The sequence below is a fragment of the Schistocerca americana genome, chromosome 2 (assembly GCF_021461395.2).
Source record: "Schistocerca americana isolate TAMUIC-IGC-003095 chromosome 2, iqSchAmer2.1, whole genome shotgun sequence".
Taxonomy (NCBI): domain Eukaryota; kingdom Metazoa; phylum Arthropoda; class Insecta; order Orthoptera; family Acrididae; genus Schistocerca; species Schistocerca americana.
Window position 1 is genome coordinate 506,351,193 of NC_060120.1, and position 23,751 is coordinate 506,374,943.

Below are 23,751 nucleotides of genomic sequence, written 5' to 3' on the forward strand. Positions count from 1 at the left end.
TTTTAAGAAAAGGCGTTTGTCCAATGACTGCAGTGGGTTTGAGGAAATGAGTCGGAAATCAGAAAAGACGGGTTCTAGTGGTGTGAAACCTGGTAGAGGGAGGAAACTAATTAATTCGACGTCAGTGGAAGCAGTGGCCACAGCAATGCAGGAGGAGACGAATGGCTGTGTGTAAACGTCTAGTGCACGGAGAATTGCCCGAACATTGGACATACCCGGTAGTACGGTGCGTAAAATCCTACTAAACATGCTTCTTTGTTATCCATTCAAAATTACCCATGTGCATGAGTTGCTTCCTGTTGACCTGCGCCCGCATCTCGTGGTCGTGCGGCAGCGTTCTCGCTTCCCACGCCCGGGTTCCCGGGTTCGATTCCCGGCGGGGTCAGGAATTTTCTCTGCCTCGTGATGGCTGGGTGTTGTGTGCTGTCCTTAGGTTAGTTAGGTTTAAGTAGTTCTAGGGGACTGATGACCATAGCTGTCAAGTCCCATAGTGCTCAGAGCCATTTGAACCATTTGTTGACCTGCCAGCAAGAGAGACCTTTGCTTTAGAATATCTTGCTCGCATGGAAATGGACATTGATTGGCCGGAGAAGAATTTGTGGACAGACGAAGCCCACTTCCATCTGACAGGATATGTCAATACACAGAATTGTCGAATATGGGCATTATAAAATCCACATGTAAATCAACCACTACCAATTCATCCTGAAAAGGTCAGTGTGTAGTGCGGGTATATGGCATCATTATTGGGCCATATTTTTTGAAGAGACAGGTGCTTCCGGTCCTGTTACCTGTCCCGTCACTGGTATGTGCTATGAGTGTCTTTTGCGCAACCACGTCATTCCAGCTCTCCAACAGCGTGGATGTGTGTATGGGATCATTTTTATGCAAACTGGCGCACCTCCGAAAACTGCAAATCTAGTTAAGCAGCTGCTGAAGCGCCATTTCGGAAATGCTAGAATCATCAGTCGCCATTTCCCTACAGCCTGGCCGTCCTGGTCACCTGATCGTAATCCGTGTGACTTCTGACTGTGGGGTATCTGAAAGATGCTGTGTTCAGTGTTCCGATTGCAAACTTAGCTGCATTGAAGGCACGCATTGCGCAACACGTTCTGAACATGACCCCGGAAAAACTTCGATCATTTGTGGAGCATGCTATTTCTCGATTTCAACTTCTTGCAGAAAACTATGAACAGCATATTGAACATGTTTTGCGCCAGTCACTCGGAAATTAATAATCCGATTTGATTTGGTTGATTTGGACTGATGCTTTTTAAGCGTTTTTTGGCGTCAGGACAATTAAAAACCGATTTTTCCCATCCGATGTGATATGACCTTAACGTGGTTGATGGGATTACGGAACTAACAGTATCATACCTGTACATACATGCACACTGAGTAGTACAGTTTGTTTAACGTCAAATGTGCATCTTAGGCATTGTTGTATGATTCGTTTATCATTTGTTGTCGACCCCTATTAAGTAATGATGCTTACAGTGCCATCTGTTGCTACATTTCGTAACTATTTATTTTTCTTCAGCCATAAGTTTTCCCCCTTCTCCGATAACATTCCGTTGCAATTTGACGTCATTCTGACCAGTGGTGTTATTTCTACGGTGATTAGAAAGTTTAACCTTATTCATAGTCACCCTGTGCTTTACTGGACACTGCATCTATCTGGGTCTCTGTACTGTTACTGAGTGCTGTTAATTGTTTTTGAAACACCTCATTCAAGTACGTAATTTGTTTTTTATTTCCCTTTCCCCTGCTAATATCTTTCCATTTACATTTTTGAACCTTTTCTCATTTTCCTCTTTTTCATTGAAAAACTGTACCTTCTTAGTATCTGTTTCGGATCTCAACAATTTTTCTATGTAAGGTATTGTTTGTGACAAGTAATTCACTTTGATATTTAAACTGAATCATTCATTCTATAATTAATTTCTCTTGCCCATATTCTCCCCCTTGAGATCATATCTTAATTTCCTTTTATAATACTTTACTTCGTTTGATCTACTGAATTTATTAAAAGTCTAATTGAATCAAACATTTTTCTTTCATCTCCTTAAGACTTACCATTAAAATCCGACACAAAGTTTACCCCCTTCACGTTTGTCAGTTTGATGTTCTCTCGTCATTTCTGAGTTAGACATTATTTCATAAACGTACAAGTACTCAAGAAACAATAACATGCAGAAAACACTTCGGTGGTTAAAATAAAAAGCATAAATACTGTACTTATGGTCTTGTTACACCACACGGATTTTTAATTGTGGTAAGTTTTTGGTGCTGTTGTTGTTGACATCAAATTCAGGTTTCCCATCGACATAGAAATACTGGATTAACCTGTGGTGACCTGCTGCTGTAATTAATTTCAGATTCAAACAGAGGTGCTGCGCTTCTCATCCAAACGTAATTCTTCCTGGTTACACTTGTAAGGGTAGCATAACCCCTTTTAGATTTTGCGGTTTTTCGAGAAGTTCATTCGTGAAATACAGCACAAGGCTATCCCAGCAGTGAGATCCACAGCGTTAGCTATCACTGAATTGAGTGAATTTTCACAAGTTTCTTGTGGCTGAAATTTATGCACATGTACTTCACATGCTGTCAAAAAAATTAAGTAACAACAGCTATAGATAATTAATGTGAGATTCTGTTTATATTTTAACATGGATAATACTTTTATAGGAAACAGACACAATCCATTGCTTCAAAAGTGAATGCAGTTAATGTGCAAGAGGTAAATTATATAATAGAGCTCATTCCACACGTTTGTTACGTTTCACTCATATCGTTACGTATCTCTTGAAATTTGTTTTACTTGAGATACCATTTACGCCACTTTCATTTTATCACTGAGTTCATTACCCTTTATCTCGTCTACCTCCTCCAAACTAAGTATCACATTTTTGAAAGCGGAAATTCAGAAGAAAATAAATCAGATTTGCTTCTCATGCTCGGAGAACGAATTTCTGTTGTGGACTCCTTGTTTCACAAGACTGTAGGACACGATTCATTCACATTTATGTAACCATTGCCCACGTTCGATGTCAACGTGAAGTAACCATAGATGAACCAAGGGAATATTAACAGCACCTGCTCAACGACGTTCGGCGAACGTTACTGTGTATGGGCCTCTGTAGCAGGTACGTGGTTCATGCACCCTTACTAACTGCGGTTAATCGCCGACGAAGACAGGAATTTGCACGCAAATACCACAACTGGACTTCCGCTGAGTGACGAGTGGTGCGCTTTTCAGGTGAATCAGGTTTTGTGCGCCATCGGAAACAAGGCCGTTGGCGTTATGGCGTGCAAAGTCTGATAGAAAATACCCTGCAACAATGGTCTGAGGAATGTTATGGTGCCATTCCGTGGATGATCTCTTTATTCTGGAAGGCACAATGGACCAACACAAGTATGTACCTATTCTTGTGGACCATGTGCACGACTAAATGTAGCTTATTCATCCTTGGCACGACGGCATCTGCCAGCAAATCGCGTACCGGCGTCACATAGGATGAGTTTATCGTATTCCCCTGGAGACCAAACTCTCTGGGTATAAATCCAATCGAGAACCTACGGGACCACCTCTACTGGGCTGTTCGTGAGGTGGATCCTCAACCGAGAAAACTACCGCAGCTACCCTTGGTGCTGAGGACGGTATGGCTACAAATTCCTATCGATATCTTCCAGAACTCCATTCACTCTCTTCCTATGAGTCTGTCGGTGGTCTGGGCTGCAAAAGATAGTTTTTCAGGCTTTTAAAGGTGGTCACGTTAATGTAACAGTATATATTAGATACAAATAGTGTAGCATCTACCCGCCAGAGCCGTAATTTTGCTCCAGTACTTTCTCATAGTTACACATTCCAAGAGAGGGCACAGCGTTTACAATTAGTATTACCAACTGAAGCTGGCAACGTCAGCTTTTCCTTTAAAACACTCAAGGAAAGGAGTTGTCGCATCAAAATGAATTTTATATATACTACAGAAATATCAAGCTGAGTCTGCGTTTTCGAGAAAGGAAATAATTTTAATGTCCATTTTTGTCCGCAGCCATCAGCAACAACGAATCTGCGATGCGTGAAATCAACACAAACTTCCACAAAGCTCTCCCCTGCAACCTGCCTGTGAAGAAAGACGACCGTGTGACAACAGCTAGAGAAATCAGGCGCTTGTATTTCGGTGACAAGCGCCTAGATGGATCTACCATCGAGCTCTACGGAGACGTAAGTATTTATACAGAGTTACCGCTCTCCGTTTCGTGCAAGCGAAAACCGACACTGAACTTCTTACTTAGTGAGGCATAGCGTCCTTAAAAATCGAAGTCATAAAAATGCACAAGAAAATTGGAATCCGTAGAAACATCGTAGTTCAGACCAAATACATGAAGAAATGTGCATCACTTTGTATTGCGCACTTAGGTGACGTATTTTTTTCTTCTTTCACTTACCTTTGTGGCCAGCTTATCTGTAATTGTATTTTTAGCGGTCAGTTCACATGGCAGCTACAAGGAGCAAGGTAGCCGAACATGTGTGTGGACCCATTTAAGCAGACTTTTTTGTTATTTTCTTTCTTTCAGTTTCTGTAATTATTCTTGTGAGTAGCGTTTTCACATGAAATGTATTCGACATTATACAATTTTCATCGAGTAAGTGACTCAATGCAAATAGAAAGCCCAGTATATATATGATACCCGTGGCACAACCAAGTTTCCTCTGTATGTGGAATGATGAAAGTATAATTTGGAACTACTCGTACTATCTCAAGCAAATTTGGTGCATAATCTTTTGAATTCTTTTCCGCTGAGTCTTCGTTCTTGGCAGCTATTAATCTGGTATATCTGAACTTATGACTTGATGCTATTAAGATCATTCAGAATCTTCCAATACGTGGCCTGTAACTTCAGTTTTGTCCCTTATTGGTAAATATTTTATAGTAGCTGCGAGATACTTATACTTTTCACATACTCCTGGACATTCTTCGATAAGAAATGACCTCTACAACGGTTGAAACAAATGAAGTTTGCGTTCATTTTGTTCCAGAGTCATTCATATTTTAAACGTAGTTGAAATAAATAACGTCTGTAAACAGGAATAATTTCTTTTGCTACCACTGTTCATTTGATTTAAAATGAAAGTATGTTGTTGAACCTATGTGATGTTTCACAATCGCTGCTGTTGATAAATGATAGAATGTAGATATAATCACAATAGCAGCTACATGGAGGATATCGTCTTCACAAGACCAGATTAGATACGTTTGTCAACTCAGCTCAAAAGCTATTAACGACCTGGTACTTACTGTAACTGTTGTTCCCACAACCACAAGCTGTCACATATGAACTCAACAGGCAAAGTAGAACGGTTCGCTTCAGTTATACATGCCAAGGACATGAAACTCTTTTGAATTTGGGGCACTTGCTCAATTACAGAAGGCTGTAGAAGGCTATCAGTCGTGGCCATGTACAATGGAACCGCCTACAACTCTCCTGAAGTGACAGAGGGAAATCGAGGAGGATGTGAATCTGGCGGCCAGATAGAAATATATGGCTTCTACTGTACACTGGAGTTCACGGAGATCTCTGATAGGTATTGAAAACTGTGTATTAGGTAGGCAACAGTAAAAAAATGCTCATAAATAATCAAAACCTATTTAGTCCAAGGCCAGAAGGCAGACTGCACATATTCCTCTGGCAAAGTGTAGGTGCATTGCGCGAACATGGCATTCTAAATATGAATGTGTTGTCTATTATTGTCATAATTCATACCACTTTCACGTCATTTGACCATATCTTCGGCTGCTTTCCACTGACCAGTTCAGGAAATAGGCGTAACTTCGCATAAACACTACGATGATGTAATTGTGATGTGCTGTTTTACTCCTTCTACGCGCTTTCCGCAAAAGTCTCTAGTGTTTGGCTGTATAATTAAAAGTGGGTCTAAAAGTGGTGTGCCAAAAACAGTAGTTGGTTTCTGCTGTTGCGGTGTTATTCGACAACTCTCATATAGTGAAGTCACCACATATGCATCTCTTCATGTAAAGAAACAAGCCAACTCGAACATATCGAGTGACGCAGCGCAGTATTTAAGACGCTAATCTCGTAGGCAGTAGATCTGTGCATCAATTCTTCCTCATTCCGTTTTCAAGTAAGCACATCGGATTAAAATTATACTGTCCCTATCAGTTTACACGCAACTGCCCCTTTACGAAGCATAGGAGGTAAAACAGTTGTCACCCCTAGGAGACTCCACGCTAATACTGTGCATTATCACCCCTTGATAGCGGCCTTGATTCGGCGAGGAAGAAGATTCACAAGTTTCTGCAGGTCTGCTATTGAAAGCTGAATCGACTCGTTGATGATTAGATTCCACACAACAACCTAAATTCTGGAGATGCTGCTTTCTACGCTTCGCCCCACCTTACAAATAGTCCCAGGCATATTTTATGTCCCGTTCCATTGCTACCCCCAATGGCATGGTGTGGGTGATGACTGACAATGTCGTATTCCCAAAGAAGTGGTCTCGCCTAAAAACTCAATTAAATTAGCCCTGCCACTGATAGCCTACAACCGGAAACAACATGAGGATTCGTTCCCCAAGTTGTCACAATACTCCACCCTAACTTAATCAGGAACGGTAGTTGGAGTGTGAAATACTATGGAAAGCAGAACCACTTGGTGTTGATATTTAGTATAAAAACAACTCTCAAAGAAAATTATGCAGATTGAACCAGTATAGACATAGAACGTTAGCTCCTACGGGTTAATCTCAATGTGAGATGGGCATAGCATCGAAGGCTTCAGTCAAGGTCTTGGTCTGGTTTTCAGGACAAAAACACAATAGTCGCTAGAATTGAAGTTACGAAATCCTCCATCCCGACTGACACTGACAGTAGAGAGCCCTGCGGTCAAAGAAGTGGAACTTAACACATTTACAGTTAAATATTCCCTATCTGTCGAGCGATGGTGCGTATACCGACTTCAGTAGTGGGAAGAGCAATTCTGCGGAGTCGATTTGCTCGGTGTTTCCCGCGGTCATGCAGAAGAAGTGTGTTGCGTAGCTAAACATTCTGACTGCACAGAGGATGCGTCCACAGGCTCCTAGGTTAAGTAGAATGCCAGACACGAGTGAAGAATTACGCTTGCACATAAGCCAGGAGCAGAGATTTGATTCAAATGTGTGGTCGCTGTGAAGCACTTCGTAATGGCTGTCTTCACAAAGAAGCAAAGGTTCGTTTCTCTGTCCACGGAGCAACGAATGATGACGTTCCTAGTGGTGAAACTAGCACTTTCGTATCAAAACGTGAGTCAGTACACTAACGCCCTGCCAGCAGTTTCTCAAAACGCTGTATAGTTGGTATGTCCTATCGACACCTGCCAGAGTCTTTTTGCCGAATCAGTGCCCACTTTACAGCAAACATCACCTCATTAGCGTGAACTCTCCTTAGCCAGCTGCAGTGGACGAGCGGTTCTAGGCGCTTCAGTCCAGAACCGAGCAGCTGCTATGGTAGCAGGTTCGAATCCTGCCTCGAGCATGGATGTGTGTGATGTCCTTAGGTTAGTTAGGTTTAGGTAGTTCTAAGTCTAGGAAACTGATGGCCTCAGATGTTAAGTCCCATAGTGCTTAGAGCCATTTCAGCCATTTGAAATCTACTTGCGGCCAATCACTACGCCAATTAAAAACCGAATACCTCCCTCTCTGTGAGTCACGAAGCTGTCAGTCAGCCGCCTTTAGCTCATACTCAGTTCGATAGTATCTTCTAAAACAACGTGTGGCCCCTATTCTATCTACAATGCAGCCAACCAGATGCGTTGCTGTGTCTCGTGCCGGGAGTATACCTTGGCGACAGTCTCTGCAGCAGGCGACAGCCATTCCTCGTGCATTCCTCAGTGCTAAAAAGCACTGGTGGTGTTGCTTGTAAGATGATACCTCAACGATCTTATGCTACCAAGTATCAACTAATAAATGATTAATATTTCGGTAAGCCCATCTAAAATGCTATCCCATACTAAGAAAATCAGAATGATTCATGTGAGGTGGCAAAATCTCCGTCCTACACAATATAAGTGCGGTAGGGCGCCTAGGTTTTTTTGTAATACCAGGAACGTTTTCGTGCAGCCCTGTGAACACGGCCTGATGTCATCTTTGAAGACGAGAATCTCCACTGCACATTGATCATGAGGATGTAGAGGAGGCAACAACATTTGTTCACCGGGAATGTTGCAGTAAACATCGAGGTTCATGTTCGCACTATCCTCTAGAATCGACGTGCGAAAAAAGCCTCTTGGAGCAGTCAGTGCACTTGACGCTTTGAATCCATTGAAGAGGCCTGACCGAGACTCGTCCTACCACACAAAGTGAAACCAGTCGGAGACTGCCCAATTCCTGTTTTGTTTGGTCCACTGAAGACGCGCTGCTTCGTGTGCCTCTGCAAGCCTTTTGTGAGACGCCCTATTCATGTACACTGTATGGAGTTCTTTTCACAATGTTTGTTAGAAAATGGTTCAGTTGGACCTACAATCACTGGCAGCATCAGCTGCTGTCAGTCTGAAAGACATTATCAGTGAGCAGAATTGGTAATCGTCACTAAACCGGATCCGTTACGAACCTCATTACGCCAGCTGTCGTCACGCCACCCCTACTTAGATGCCAGTGGTAGACACGTTAGACAGTCCATGCTGATGAACCAACAAAGTATTACTTTGTGAAGTGTTACCATGGGCACGTCCGAACACGATAGCTCGTTTCTGCCATTCTGTCACTCCTCTACCCCATGCAAATAAACAGCACTTACACACCACATCAATAACGTGATGTTCGTAAGCTGTCACATGGCCACATGGTACGGTCTCCACACCATCTACAGCGTTCCAAACCGGGAAATATGCTCACTAACAATTCGACCTTTCAGCTTACGTTTCTACTGGTTTACTTTGATCTCTCCTATTGAATACCAATACTGTCCACTTCACAAGGTGCTGACTGTATTCCAAACAGCCTTTGTCCAAGCTAATCCCTCTTTTATAATGCCCTTGCTGCCGACGGCACACTATACTCTAGCCTATCTTCTTTCCTTCAAATATTGCAAAGTTTATTTGTTTCTAGAAAACTGATGGAATACGACAGTAGAAAACACCTACACGAGAAATTTCATTTTCTACAGCTTCGAGGAGATCTGATGTTTGGATACCCAGCATGGACAGCAGCCAGAATTCACTCGTCTGTACCTGCCGCTCAGCCCGTATACTTCTACCACTTCGATGTCGTAACAACACTCAACCGAGCCAGAAAAATGGTAGTTGCGGAAAACGTCACAGGTAAGTACTGTGTCACTCCTAAAACTTGCAATGATCTTAACTAACATACAGAATAAGTATAAATGCCATTTTATTTCCAAGACATTAAGAATTTGTTACTCAACAGTGGTCGTTTTAGCTACAACAGCAGTATCACAATCGGAAAATTTTTGAAACTTCTGAAAGATGTACGCTCGTGAGCAGTTGAACTAGCAGTACTTTCGGAGAAACAGAGTGAACACTCCTTTCGCCGTGGTTTATGGAACAGTCCCTTCTGTCACGTGACTGCAGTACCGGCCGCCCGTCCTAAGCGCCATTTTCGCATTTGTAGAGCGCAGAGTAAGCAAGACGCAAGATATCACTGAATTTTAGGACGAACATATCGTGCCTGCCGCATGACACACCACTATTTTATGCCTCGCGCAGCCATCCTGCTTTTCACGTGCTACCTGACTACGTCGATGCGGCGCCAGATTGATTACCATGGGCAACTACTTGTTGTTGTTACACGATAAGTCATACAAATCTAAAGGCTGTAAATTCAATTAAATATGCAGGAAATATAATTACGAATAACTTCAAGGGGAACCCTCTCATAGACAATACTGTCGGTAGTGTGAACCTAAACACCGATTTATTGGCAGAAATCTTGCAAGGAATAAGGCAACTTCTCGCTAGCATCGTTACAGAACACACTAGTAACGTAAATTTGTTATTGAAACACAAGTACCAGAAGTTTGGTACGGAGTTTAGGAAAGAATACGTCGGTCGACTACGAGAACCATATTCATTGTTTTTACTTTACCATATAGCTGTGGGGAAAGGATGCTCTAGATGTGAATGAACCAATACAAAGGAGCGCACACGTACATTCCAGAGAGACCCTAGTTAAGGCCCATTGTTTTACCGCAGCTGGTCACTCACTTCAAGAAAGGCATAATCCCAGTTGAGCGTTTCGCCCTTTTTTAAACGTCTGCGGATTTCGTCGCAGAACTACCGCCCTTACCGTAACTTTACCGTTTGCTCATATAGATGTGCTATCAATGTCGCTCTTCATATGACGATAGTATAAGTGGAGGACGGTTTTGTTGGGTGACTAGCTGCTCTGGCAGTTTGAAATTAATATATTTGACTGAACGATTACTTTTGATATTGAAACTATGATTTTTCAAAGAGAGGACGGGACATGTTCTTGCGTGTCCGTTTCACGAACGAAGTGCTATACTGTCATCTCTCGCAGTGACCCCAGAGCTAAAACTAGAGAAAGTTAGGCTCACAAAGACGGCCATCTTCCATCCCCCGTGGCTTCTGCTAAAGGAATGGAGAAAAGCTATTTCAGTAGACTACGTAGACACGCACCGAATGGCGCAGTATATACGTAGATGTCGAAAACATTTTACAGCCAACCTGACATGACCGCTCTTCGGGTAACCGCAACATGGGGGTCAGTCAGAGCTGGACGCAATGTTATCATAATATAATTCGTGCCATTTATGATGGACGTTACTCAAATAATTAAAAGCATAGAACAAAAATTTGATGCGTAAGATATAGCACTGTTGCCGTCTAACACTGCCTCTAGCTTTATCAGTGGTGGTGGTAAGTTCCCATATGTCCAAACTGCTGAGGTCATCGTTCCCTAGGTTTACACACTACTTAATCTAACTTAAACTAAAGACAACACACACACGCATACCTGAGAGAGGACTGGAACCTCTGACGGAGGGACCCGTGCGACCCGTGGTAAGGCGCCTCTGGCCTCGTTTCTCAGAGACATAGAGTCCAAAAGTTTCTTCGAGTATGCCATATCCAAATAGAGCCACACATTTATTATTAAATCCCGTAGATGTACAAAATTACTGAGTTATTTACTTTTGCGTGATGTAGCGTGCGAGTCGAGATGCCATACGGTGGCTGACAAGGGACCCACCAGAAATGCCTGTCATGAGCTTTCATGACCCTCATATATGTGTGTCTTGTAAAGATGCCATACGGTGGCTGACAAGGAAAGCACAAGAAATGCCAGTCGTGAACTTTCACGAGCCTTATGTTTGTGTCTCCTGTACCTGTAACGATAGTCGTGTTTCGACCAGTCGATCGTAGCGCAGAGGGTAAGATTCACGGCTACCATTCTGGCGGCACGGATTCATATCCTGCCTGTGAACCTTTATTCAGTTTCATCGTACGGAATATAACTAAATGGTATACGTCATCCTAATTATTCAAAAAAAAGTCATTTCCCTAAAAAATTAGTCATTATAGTAAACTTTATTCAAATATGTTTTCCATTTGTTGCAGAATAGACTCAAGAATCGTCTTGCTGGTCATCTCTTGCATAGCTTGCTCTGCTAGAACATAATTCCCGATGCTGTTTTTCGCTGAAATAACCGATACACAAATTCGTAGAACGTCAAGCACAATTAATAAGAGCTACTGCCCTGCCGACACACTGGTTTTTCAGAAGCGATATCGGTAAGATAGTTCGCCTGAATTCGAGAACGATTGTTCTATATTAGATCAAATTCGATACGAACCACGGGTATTTGATCAGTCCTGTGAAATCGGATACACAAAATTGATGCAGAATTAAAGTATGTATTTTTTATGGACTCCTCCCCCGGAGCTATTTTTCTATTAGTCTTTGGCAATTTTGAATACTTCTCGTGAAAATTTAAAATTGCCTACAAAATTCGCATATTTGACCATGTGGAATACATTTGGATAGGATAATTTTTACAGTGGGAGTGTACGATTTTCTGTCGTGTACAAAGATGTCACCCTAATGTATCTGTCCTTCCACGAATCACCACAGTGAGGAAACTTTTGTTTTCTCACGTACAGTGGAATGATAGACTTCAAAAAATCTTCGTACAGCACTTTCGTGAAGTTCCCTGAATCCGTGCAGGTGACAGTTACATTCTTTCAATTTATGAGTCAACTCGCAAACTCTGTTTGAACAATGAGACAAATTTTTTGGATGGTTCTAGCTTAAGTGGAAGAACGTCAGGCAGTGTCATTCCTGATGCAGCTACAGTAAGCTCTGCTATGAGCGAATAGCTAAATTTGTTAAAATCCTTTTTCTGCGCAGGGACGGTTTTCGCTCCTTGTTCTGCAAGAGATCTAATGTGCATCGGTTGCTACTGGCAGCCGGTTTCATCGGTATCAGTTACATAACGAAGTCAAAATTAGGTATCAGTTCTTTCATCCATATCTGGAATCGCCAGCGCAGCTGCTAATATCTCGTACATCGTTGTGAACTCTTTAGAGCTGTACAAATATTTGGAAAGGAAAACCCATTTGAAGAAAGTGATCGGTAATGATTGATTTATTAAAGAAATTACTCAAAATGTTCAAACGTGTGTGAAATCTTATGGGACTTAACTGCTAAGGTCATCAGTCCCTAAACTTACACAATACTTAAACTAATTAGCCTAAGGACAAACACACACACCCATGCCCGAGGGAGGACTCGAACCTCCGCCGGGACCAGCCGCACAGTCCATGTCTGTAGCGCCCCTGAGCGCACGGCTAATCCCGCGCAGCTAATGAAATTACTACGCTGAAAATAATTATTAGAATAACTCGGCGTAACATATACTATTTAATGATTTTCTTTACGATTAGTCTGCAGAAATAGTGCATAGATAGAATTTGTACGTATACTGCAAGCTGCCGCTGCGATAGGCTTGCTTTGTTGAAATGTTACTAACATTATAGTTGTAGGAGATACGCATAAAAATTCAAAACAAATGTTCTCGGAAGCCACTGAGTCCAACTTTACCAGGAATAATGGTGGCGATAGGTCATATTATGGAAGCAATGAGACCTTGGTAGATAGCTGGAGGGAGCTGGAACTAAATCCGCACTCACAAGTCACCTGATTCCCGTAAATTCCGGGGAGCGTTCAGCGACGTTTAGTGTTCCATCGGGTTCAAAACTGGCGAGCTGCGGGGCCAGCACATCAACGGAGCACCGTCACACTCTTGGCCCTGTAACATGGCACATTATCCTGTTGGAAAGACCGGCTGCTGTCGGGAAACATGATCTTCATGAAGGAGTGTACGTTGTCTGAAACCAGTATAAGATACTCCTAGGCCGTCATGGTATCTTGCACGAGCTCCACTGGACCCATGGATATCTGACCGAGAGTTCTGCAGGGCGTAGCGGAGAAGCCGCCAGCTTGTCTCCGTCCCGTAGTAGAGCTTTCAAGCAGCTCCCTTAGAAGACGACGAATTCGCGCCCTCCCGTCGGCGTGATGAAGAAGGTATCGGAATTCATCAGACCATGCAACGGTCTGCCACAGTGCCAAGGTCCAACGTTGATAGTCAGGTAGCCTTTCCAGTCGCAGTTGCCGATACCGTGGTATTAGCAATGGCACATGGGCATAACTTTGGCTGCAGAGGGCCATCGTTAGGAGTTTTCGGTGCACTGTGTGTTCAGACACACTTGTGTTCTGCCCAGCATTAAAGCCGGGTATTAGTTCCGCCACAGTTCGCTGCCGATCTTGTTTTACCCTCCTGACCAGCCTCCAACGTCCGACATCTGTAGCCAGGAGTAGCCATTGAATCTCAATATGTCAGGACGTGGTTTCACCTTGGTTCCGCCACATGTTTAAGGCACTCACCGCAGCACTTACCGAACACCCGATAAGTCGTGCAGCTTCAGAAATGCTCGTGACGAGCCACCAGGCCATCACAATTTGCCATGGTCAAAGTCAGATAGATTGCACGCCTTCCCCTATCTACACACGGGCAGCATGCTCACCGATGTCAGAAGCACCGTGTGTGTCTGACCAGCAGTCATTCCTCTTCAGGTAATGCTGCCATCGCCTGGACGGGTTTATATCAGTAGTATGTCGGAGGTCATAATGTTCTAGCTGATCAGTGTACATCTCGATTTATGTTCAAGACAGCCCGAATGAATGGATACACCGGCCGTGGTGGACGAGCGGTTCTAGGAGCTTCAGTCCGGAACCACGCTGCTGCTACGGTCGCAGGTTCGAATCCTGCCTCGGGCATGGATGTGTGTGATGTCCTTAGGTTAGTTAGGTTTAAGTAGTTCTAAGTCTAGGCGACTGATGACCTCAGATGTTAAGTTCCATAGTGCTTAGGGCCATTTGAACCATTTGCGTGGATCCAAATCATGGCATGAAAAATAAACCCTTAGAACCGCAGAGTCACCTCCGGCTTGAACTACAGTTTGCACACACTGCGTGTTACGCGACACATTAGGCCACTGGTGCACTTGGCTTATGTATCGATTGATAACAGGCTAAATCGCTAATCGTCGGACCACATTACACTCCTCCATTCAGTTGCTATGTAGTTTTGTATTTTGGCCCGCTGAATTCGTGCAACTATTTATGCCGCTGCAATCAATGGCCCTTTCGCGATGTACCAGACTCATTATATCTATTGCCTACATTTAAGTTCGCAACGTTCACTCGGAAGTTGATTGAACTGACCTACGCTCATCAACAGCTCCAATTCCTATCCGATTTTAAAATGACTGTCATAGAAAAGGCGTTGCAGTCTTCCGCAGTCTTTGTCAGTTAGGATATTTTTCAGTATCATAGTTTACGCTGTGTGACACGGCAGTAAATGAAAACTAATTTCTATAATTCGTTGGATAGTATGCTTTTATATATCAATGAATGAGGCAATATGGTTGACGCTGTGGTCAGGGGCACATTCAAACACGATAGCTCCTTTTTGTTATTTAGGGATTCGTAGACGTCGACTGTCTTCATTAACGGAATGCTCCACACTGCGTGTTATGGGTACAAGCCTAGCTATTTCTGTTGATGACTGAGGACAGCGTACTGAACAACATTGAGTCAGTAGTTACTTCATAAGCAGAAAAATAGTTACAGCTGTTATGAGTAGCCTGTTTCTAGGTTGGTTAGTACCTCCAAGTACATATAGCTCAAGCAAGCCATTAATGTTTACTTTCCGTTGGGTAGAAGGTTAGGTACTGAAGTGTGGATGCATGGAGCAAAACGGTGTATCTATACTGACAGGTGAAGTCACTTTGCAACTTTGCAATGCAGTTAGGACAGTGCAGAAAACATAAGGCAGTGATGTTTTTGTAGGAAGATCGTTAGATGCCACTTCACTAAGATGACTTACGTCAGCAATGGTGGGTCACACATGAGCCTCGTACCAGTTCGACAATACCCACAGCGATCCAGGCAACCAGTGTGCTCTTTTCAGGGGTTGACTGACATTTTCACTGGTGAGCTAGTATCAGAGATCAGCAAGTAAGGGACGTTTCATTGACTTGTTACGTCATGTGAGACCATTCATATGTGGAGTCTGCTGACTGAGGAACGGATGTATGTATGCTGAGAATCACTAGGGTTCAAATGGCTCTGAGCACTATGGGACTTAACATGTGAGGTCATCAGTCCCCTAGAACTTAGAACTACTTAAACCTAACTAACCTAAGGACATCACACACATCCATGCCCGAGGCAGGATTCGAGCTTGCGACCGTAGCGGTCGCGCCGTTCCAGACAGAAACGAACCACTGGGGGAGAGCATAAGAAGTACATGGGACTAAGAGAGTTAATTAAGGTCGTAATGATAATGAAAAGGCGTTAAATTGGACATTAAACAATTTGACTGGATGCTAGGTCCATCAGAGGAGTCCTCTGATGTATTCCAAGAAAGAAGAAAAATCAGGGGTGAGCTAAATGATGTAGAGCCGGCCGGTGTGGCCGTGCGGTTAAAGGCGCTTCAGTCTGGAACCGTGTGACCGCTACGGTCGCAGGTTCGAATCCTGCCTCGGGCATGGATGTGTGTGATGTCCTTAGGTTAGTTAGGTTTAATTAGTTCTAAGATCTAGGCGACTGATGACCTCAGAAGTTAAGTCGCATGGTGCTCAGAGCCATTTGAACCATTTTTGTAAATGAAGTAGAGAAATGACATTAAGAGGCATGCAGAGTCAATAAGAACAACTACGGCTGCAAACTAAAAAGCGCGTAAAACTCTACAGGAGGTGCATATCCGATGCTGCATGTCGGCTACCTGATGGGGGTTCAAGTTTACACAACTGAATGAAAAGGTTGCACGGAAATGGAGAAGCTTGAGAAACTATGCTTAAGGAGGGTCTCGGGTGTAGTTCTTGGTTGAATTAACGTCTTAAACATACCACGCTGAAGGGCGTTCTGAAAATTAATACCTCTGAATTTATGTTGTGAAAACTCTCAGATCTTTTTAAATAAAAGAAATAGTATTTCCCTTCTGCACCTTTATTCCTCACGTCTATATATTTATTTCTCAGTATAGTCACCCTGCCGACGAACACATATCTCCCAACGAGAGACCAGTTTGTTGATAGCGTCACTGTAAAATGTTTTACTTTGTTGATGGAGCCAAAACCTCTCCTCGCACCGTTTCATCACTATCAAAGTGAAGTCCTCGATGGTGTACTTTAAGTTTCGGAAACAGATGAAGATCTGATTGGGCCAAGTCACGTGTGTGTTTGATAGCGTCGGATTGTTGCAGATGTCGCAGCGTTCGTGTGTAGTCTGCCATTGTAACGCTGAAGGAGATGGTGCTCCATGTGTGGACGGCCTTTTCAAACTCAAAACTCAATTACAGATCGCTGTTTGTCACACAGAGGCACAGCGCCTTGTTACACTTTACCATTAGGAGTTCTCTAGCGGCAGAGTGCTCCAATGGTTCAAAATGGCTCTGAGCACTATCGGACTTAACATCTGAGGTCATCAGTCCCCTAGAACGTAGAACTACTTAAACCTAACTAACCTAAGGACATCACACACATCCATGCCCGAGGCAGGATTCGAACCTGCGACCACAGCGGTCGCGCGGTTCCAGGCTGAAGCGCCTAGAACCGCTCGGCCACACCGGCTGGCAGAGTGTTCCAAATATGTAAGCATGGAGAATAAACATCAGGAATGATAATACCGTTTTTTTTTATTTAAAGAGTTTTGATAGTTTTCACGTTAAAAATTCAGCAGCATTACTTTTCAACACTCCCTTGTAAGTACGTACTGTACCTTATTGTTGAAAAACCAATTTAAATGAGATTATTTACTCATAGAAGCTGAAAGTCGACATTGACTATTTTATGATAAATGAACCATAATCCAACAAACTGTTTCGAAATTTGTAATTTGAGCATACCAAACAAAAAATTTCTATGGTAGGTTTCCGACAATTATGTTCTGTAACACTGGAGACACAACGAGATGCAATTTTAAAATCGGGGCAGCTTTGTACAGTGATCAGTTGCACGCAGGATGATTGTGTTCAGTTACAGTCTCCATTTAATCATGAATGGCTATTTTGTAACACTGAAATGGAAAATTTTACTTATTGGTACTATTCACTAATTTATCGAGGTAACATGTTCACTGTCTGACGCAGGCGTTGCCCACGCAGATGAGTTACCGTACCTGTTCACTTCTGAGGCCGGTAAGGAAGACGAGATAACATCAGATTCTGTCGAGGCGAAGACCATCGCACGGCTGACCCGATTATGGACAAACTTCGCTAAAACAGGGTAAGTACGCGGATATATCCACCACAAGTTAATAAACGCTTGCGCGAACAAATGGCGGGAAGATCAGTAGATGCCACTTTATTAATAGATTCATACAACTCTTCGTGAATCTTTTTTGTGTCTTCAGAAATGTCAAGCCTTATGTGTAATTATTTACAAATATCATGCTGTGCTGCAGTAAGTAATAAGCTACTATCCACTTCCGAACAAAAGAGTTGTATCTCACATTCCTGTAAACAATATAAACAGTTGAAATGTAGCAACAAAACTGGAACTTAAGTGCTGAGAGCTACTTGCGCACTAAACGAGGTGTCTCAGCAATTGATTGCACAACGGAAAAATGATGAACACAGATAATGCTATGAACCCAATGACGTCTCTCACGACGCGATATGAGGGCCGTGTATAGTGAGGCAACGAAACAAATGTGTGTGTTTCAGATTCCTCCCTTGCGACAAATGTTCTAAAATATGGTTCTTCTTCAAAATATCCACGGGTATGCTGCCGGTCTATAGTGTCCAACGGGCACAATATTTCGGCGATCAAACATGTCGCCATCATCAGGTGAACTGACGGACTGAGCTCCTGTGAACGTGCCGGCACGGAGATCCGTACGCTATGGCTGCTCAGAGGGAACTGGGTTCGGTCGCGGCGGCGGCCGATTTAAATACCCTCCGCCCGCGGCGCGCTCCCTCCGCCGTCCGCGCCCAGCGCCACGGTCGTGCGGTGGAACAGATTGCGACGGCGTCTGAGATGACGTCGGTGTGATGGCTCTGTCCGCTGTGGTCGTCACAACTATACGTCTGCTCGATTTACTCTTGATTAACCCGATCGCTGGTTCCCAAGCCTTGCTAAGATTATAGCCACAGTCGCGGTTTATGAGGTCGTCATTGGTGCGAATTTCGATGGCCTCTCTAACAACGCTGTCCCAGTATCTCGACGTCTGTACCAGAATCCTCGTGCGGTCATACTCCATGGCGTGATTTTCCGACAAACAATGTTCAGCGACCGCCGACTTGCTCGGATACATCAGTCGAGTGTGCCTCTGGTGTTCACGGCATCGATCCTCGACGGTACGCATCGTCTGACCAATATACGACTTGCCACATTGACACGGAATCTGGTACACGCCGGCCTTCCTCAAACCGAGGTCATCTCAGATACAGGTATAGTACGGTAAGCCAAAATTTCACGAGTTTCAAAGGACTCCAAACCAGCTCTCCCTGCATTGTTACATGCAACAAAAGCAACAGTAATCCAACCATTACCAAGGCTGGAAGAAGTGGTACTTTTCATTAGAGAAAAATTAAATCTCGCGCCACAAAACAAGGTAGGCCCATTTAAAAGTAGAAATTGAGCAGTTTTACCTACTCCACGAACAACATTCTTCCCCTTACCTGTAGATGCAGCAGCACCAAGAGTGCCGTCCACATTTACAAGTGTTTTGTATACGAGCAATCGTCGTCGACGACGATAACAACGTCTACGTTGTTATCGTCGTCGACGACGATTGCTCGTATACAAAACACTTGTAAATGTGGACGGCACTCTTGGTGCTGCTGCATCTACAGGTAAGGGGAAGAATGTTGTTCGTGGAGTAGGTAAAACTGCTCAATTTCTACTTTTAAATGGGCCTACCTTGTTTTGTGGCGCGAGATTTAATTTTTCTCTAATGAAAAGTACCACTTCTTCCAGCCTTGGTAATGGTTGGCCACATGGTATGGATAAACTCCTTGACTTCCTTACACATCTAAACTCCATACACCCCAACATCAAATTCACTATGGAGACTGAAACGGAGGGTAAATTACCTTTCCTTGACGTCTTGGTCAAGAGAAGGGCTGACGGCACCCTAGGTCATGGGGTGTATCGGAAGGCTACGCACACTGATCCGTATTTGCATGCAGACAGCTGCCACCACCCTTCACAGAGGAATGGGGTACTTAAAACTCTAGTACATAGGGCGCGCACTATCTCTGACGCAGAGAGTCTACCCCAGGAATTGGAACATCTGAGAACTGTGTTTCGAAAAAATGGGTACTCAGAGTGACAGATTCAACGTGCTCTCCGCCCTACCACTGCAGCACAACCTGTTGAGATGGATGAAGTCACAAGGGAGGAGGTAGGCACTGCATTTATTACATACACAGGCGCACTCTCGGGAAAAATCGCCCGCATTCTGAAGAAACACCGAGTCGGAACTGTGTTTTGTCCTCCAAATAAAACTCGTGCACTGGTGGGGAGCGCCAAAGATGACCTCGGTTTGAGGAAGGCCGGCGTGTACCAGATTCCGTGTCAATGTGGCAAGTCGTATATTGGTCAGACGATGCGTACCGTCGAGGATCGATGCCGTGAACACCAGAGGCACACTCGACTGATGTATCCGAGCAAGTCGGCGGTCGCTGAACATTGTTTGTCGGAAAATCACGCCATGGAGTATGACCGCACGAGGATTCTGGTACAGACATCGAGATACTGGGACAGCGTTGTTAGAGAGGCCATCGAAATTCGCACCAATGACGACCTCATAAACCGCGACTGTGGCTATAATCTTAGCAAGGCTTGGGAACCAGCGATCGGGTTAATCAAGAGTAAATCGAGCAGACGTATAGTTGTGACGACCACAGCGGACAGAGCCATCACACCGACGTCATCTCAGACGCCGTCGCAATCTGTTCCACCGCACGACCGTGGCGCTGGGCGCGGACGGCGGAGGGAGCGCGCCGCGGGCGGAGGGTATTTAAATCGGCCGCCGCCGCGACCGAACCCAGTTCCCTCTGAGCAGCCATAGCGTACGGATCTCCGTGCCGGCACGTTCACAGGAGCTCAGTCCGTCAGTTCACCTGATGATGGCGACATGTTTGATCGCCGAAATATTGTGCCCGTTGGACACTATAGACCGGCAGCATACCCGTGGATATTTTGATTATCAAATACGTCGGGAGAAACTCAAGAATCACATGGTTCTTCTTGTTTTAAGCTTGCCTGTAATCTAAATTTTTAATGTACTGTGGTAATGCAATATTTAAAATCTTTCTAATTGTTTCGTTTCAGTAGTAATAATTTAAATACTACCTATTTCTATGAATAACGGTGTTATTAAGTGACTTTGTATGTAATTCCGAATCAATTTATGACTCCAAAAAGAATGATTCATCTGCAGAATTCTTCTTCTGTATGTGTTTCCGTACCTCCTCCTCTTGCGGAATGTTGCAATGTGAACAGCACAAATTTCCATTCCGCGTTTCCCTTCTTTAATATCACTGTCCCATTACTATTCTTGAGCAAGTGGTCGTTATTTCCATACTATTGTAAATTTTCTTTCATTTTTGCTGTATCTTTCATGCAAAGTCAGTTGCGTTACATTCAACGAAGCGTGTAAATGACGCAGATGAAGTAAAATAAATATGAGAGAAAACCGGTCGGAAATGCTGAATCGACAATGTAATGAAAGTTGGGGCCAGCCTATGACACAAAAGTAGAATTTCTGTCCTTCGTGTTGCTTCGCCTTTAACCATTACACGGTCTGAGCACGTCTCCAGACATGACTCAAACTTTCACTGTCGCTGCTATTTTGGCCTATTGCTACTACTTCCGAATCTCATGTTCTAACAACAGTACAGCCAGAGGAACGGATAACAAGGTGAATGTCACATTATTCTGCCTTAGGGATATGCGTTAATTTAATTACAACCACTGAAATGAAAGTCATTGCATTTACTCGTAATTGATTTAAACCTCATTGATACTAGCGGATTTAATTCGTTTGATGTATATCCACTGGCTGGGATGTTCTATGGCCCTACATCACATCTGTTCCTTCTGGCGGTCCTAATGCGTAATGAAGAACCTACGTTTGTTTGTTACGAAGTAATGAGCTAGAATATCACTGGCAATCAAAGTTTTTCAGGTCTGGAGCATTCTCTGAAAGTCTAATCGTTAAAAGTGAATCATATAAAGCCTGTATATCAGGAGTGGAGATCCAGTCTGACATTACTTTTCCCCAGTCAGAGGTATTAATTTCGTACAATGACTTTATTTAAATCGTCAACTCACAGATTCAAAAATTTATTCTTAAATAATCATTTAATATTTTTGAGCCACAGTAATGTAGTAACGTTTGAATGATATTTTCGCCATTTGACTGTACAAACGTTTTTGTTTTATATTAATATCAAGATTTCGACATTGAACCATTATCAGGTACAGCAATGCTGGCTATAATTCTGTGATACGTGAAGTCATCGTTCAGTTCTATTTAACCGGGTGTCTCCGCGTGATTTTGCACTTATCTACAAGCTGGGCACGCAGTTCAGTAGAACTAGACGATGACTTCACTTCTTGAAGAATTATACCCAACGCTATCGTACTTGATATTGGCTCAAGGGAGCCAACGGGCTGGCCGCAGCGGTGAAACCGGTTCCCCACAGATCACCCAAGTTAATCGCTGTCTCGCTGGGCTAGCACTTGGATGGGTGACCATCCTGTCTGCCGGGCGCTGTTGGCAAGCAGGTAGTGCACTCAGCCCTTGTGGCGCAAACTGAGAGGCTACATGACTGAGAAGTAGCGGCTCCGGTCTCGTAAACTGACATACAGTCGGGATAGCGGTATGCTGACCACATGCCCCTCCATATCCGGATCCAGTGTGGGCTGAGGATGATACGGTGGCCGGTCGGCACGGTTGGGCCTTCCAAGGCCTGTTTGGACAGAGTTTAGTTAAGTTTTTTAATGGCTCAAGGCCGATATCATGATAGTTATATGAAATTAAAAAGTTTGCACAATCAAATGGCGGAAACATCATTCAATTATTATTGTTAAATGGTCACATCCTTACGAAATACAGCGCTTATTATTGAGGTTTCTTCGCAATAAATTGCATCACGTTCTTTTAATGGATAGCTATGCTGATTATAATCTGACAGTTGCTACGAAGCAATATTTTCTTTTCAAAATCTCGATAAAAACGTTTCTGTGCCAGCTATGTTGTTATTTTGTTGCATCATTGTTGGGTACAGAGACTCGATGTAATTTCTCTATCGTAAAACAATTCTAAATATCACCTTGGGTGTCAAATTCGTCACACAAGGTGAACTTTAGTGCATCATGCAATACATTAAGTTATAGCCAGTTTCGGCCTGGTGCCACTTGAAATTTTTAAACACAATTCACACCTTACCGACACAATTACACTGTACATTGCCCACTGTCCGAAACTGACCTGTAATATACTATGTTACATGATGTAGTAACGGTCGTGTTGAATAAATAATTTAGCAACCTACGGTGGATCGAAACGTCAAATGATGAAAACTGTCTTTGTAACCCAGAAATTCGTCGAGACTGGACAAACGCTTAAGTCCCAAACTGATTGTGTAATTTTTCTGCAGGAATCCCACACCCGACCATCACGATCCGCTCTTCGCCGTGACGTGGCCTCCCTTCAGCAGTGAGGAGTGCAGTTACTTGGACATCGCCAATGACGGCCTGAGAGTGAAGAAGGACCTAATGAAGGACCGTATGCTTTTCTGGGATAAGATATACGGATCCTCAGTCACCACTTCGCCAGTCTTACACCAAGAGCTGTACACGAAAATTAAAAACGCCACAATATTTTAAGAGTAGGCCTGATAATTTAGAGCGGGTATCACCATTGTAGTACTGTATTTTCTTCATGTAGCCGAAGTTTACTCATGTTCACAAACTTTATAAGCTCATAACATTTTTTCCTGTGCACATTCTCATGAAAACTTGTCCTAATGGTGAAAGGACGAAAATAGAACGGAAAGCACAATCTTCGGATGTTTCTATAGCTCCAATCCATCCTAAGTGCCTTATATCGTTAATCCAATACATAAGTGACATAACATTTGCTCTCTTCAGACACTGTGAAGGTGATTTAAAATTAAGATTTGTGTCTTGGTATGT

General features: G+C 43.5%; 1 protein-coding gene across 1 annotated transcript in view; it reads left to right on the forward strand.

Moving 5' to 3' along the window:
- Positions 1-23,481, forward strand: part of LOC124595627 (juvenile hormone esterase-like) — an 81,295-nt gene extending 57,814 nt beyond the window's left edge. Inside the window, exons 7-10 of the mRNA XM_047134450.1 lie at positions 4,056-4,228; positions 9,165-9,318; positions 17,691-17,826; positions 23,214-23,481. Of these exons, the coding sequence (XP_046990406.1) occupies positions 4,056-4,228; positions 9,165-9,318; positions 17,691-17,826; positions 23,214-23,442 (692 nt within the window). The 3' untranslated portion in view covers positions 23,443-23,481. The remainder of the gene's footprint in view (positions 1-4,055; positions 4,229-9,164; positions 9,319-17,690; positions 17,827-23,213) is intronic.
- The last annotated feature ends 270 nt before the right edge of the window (positions 23,482-23,751 follow it).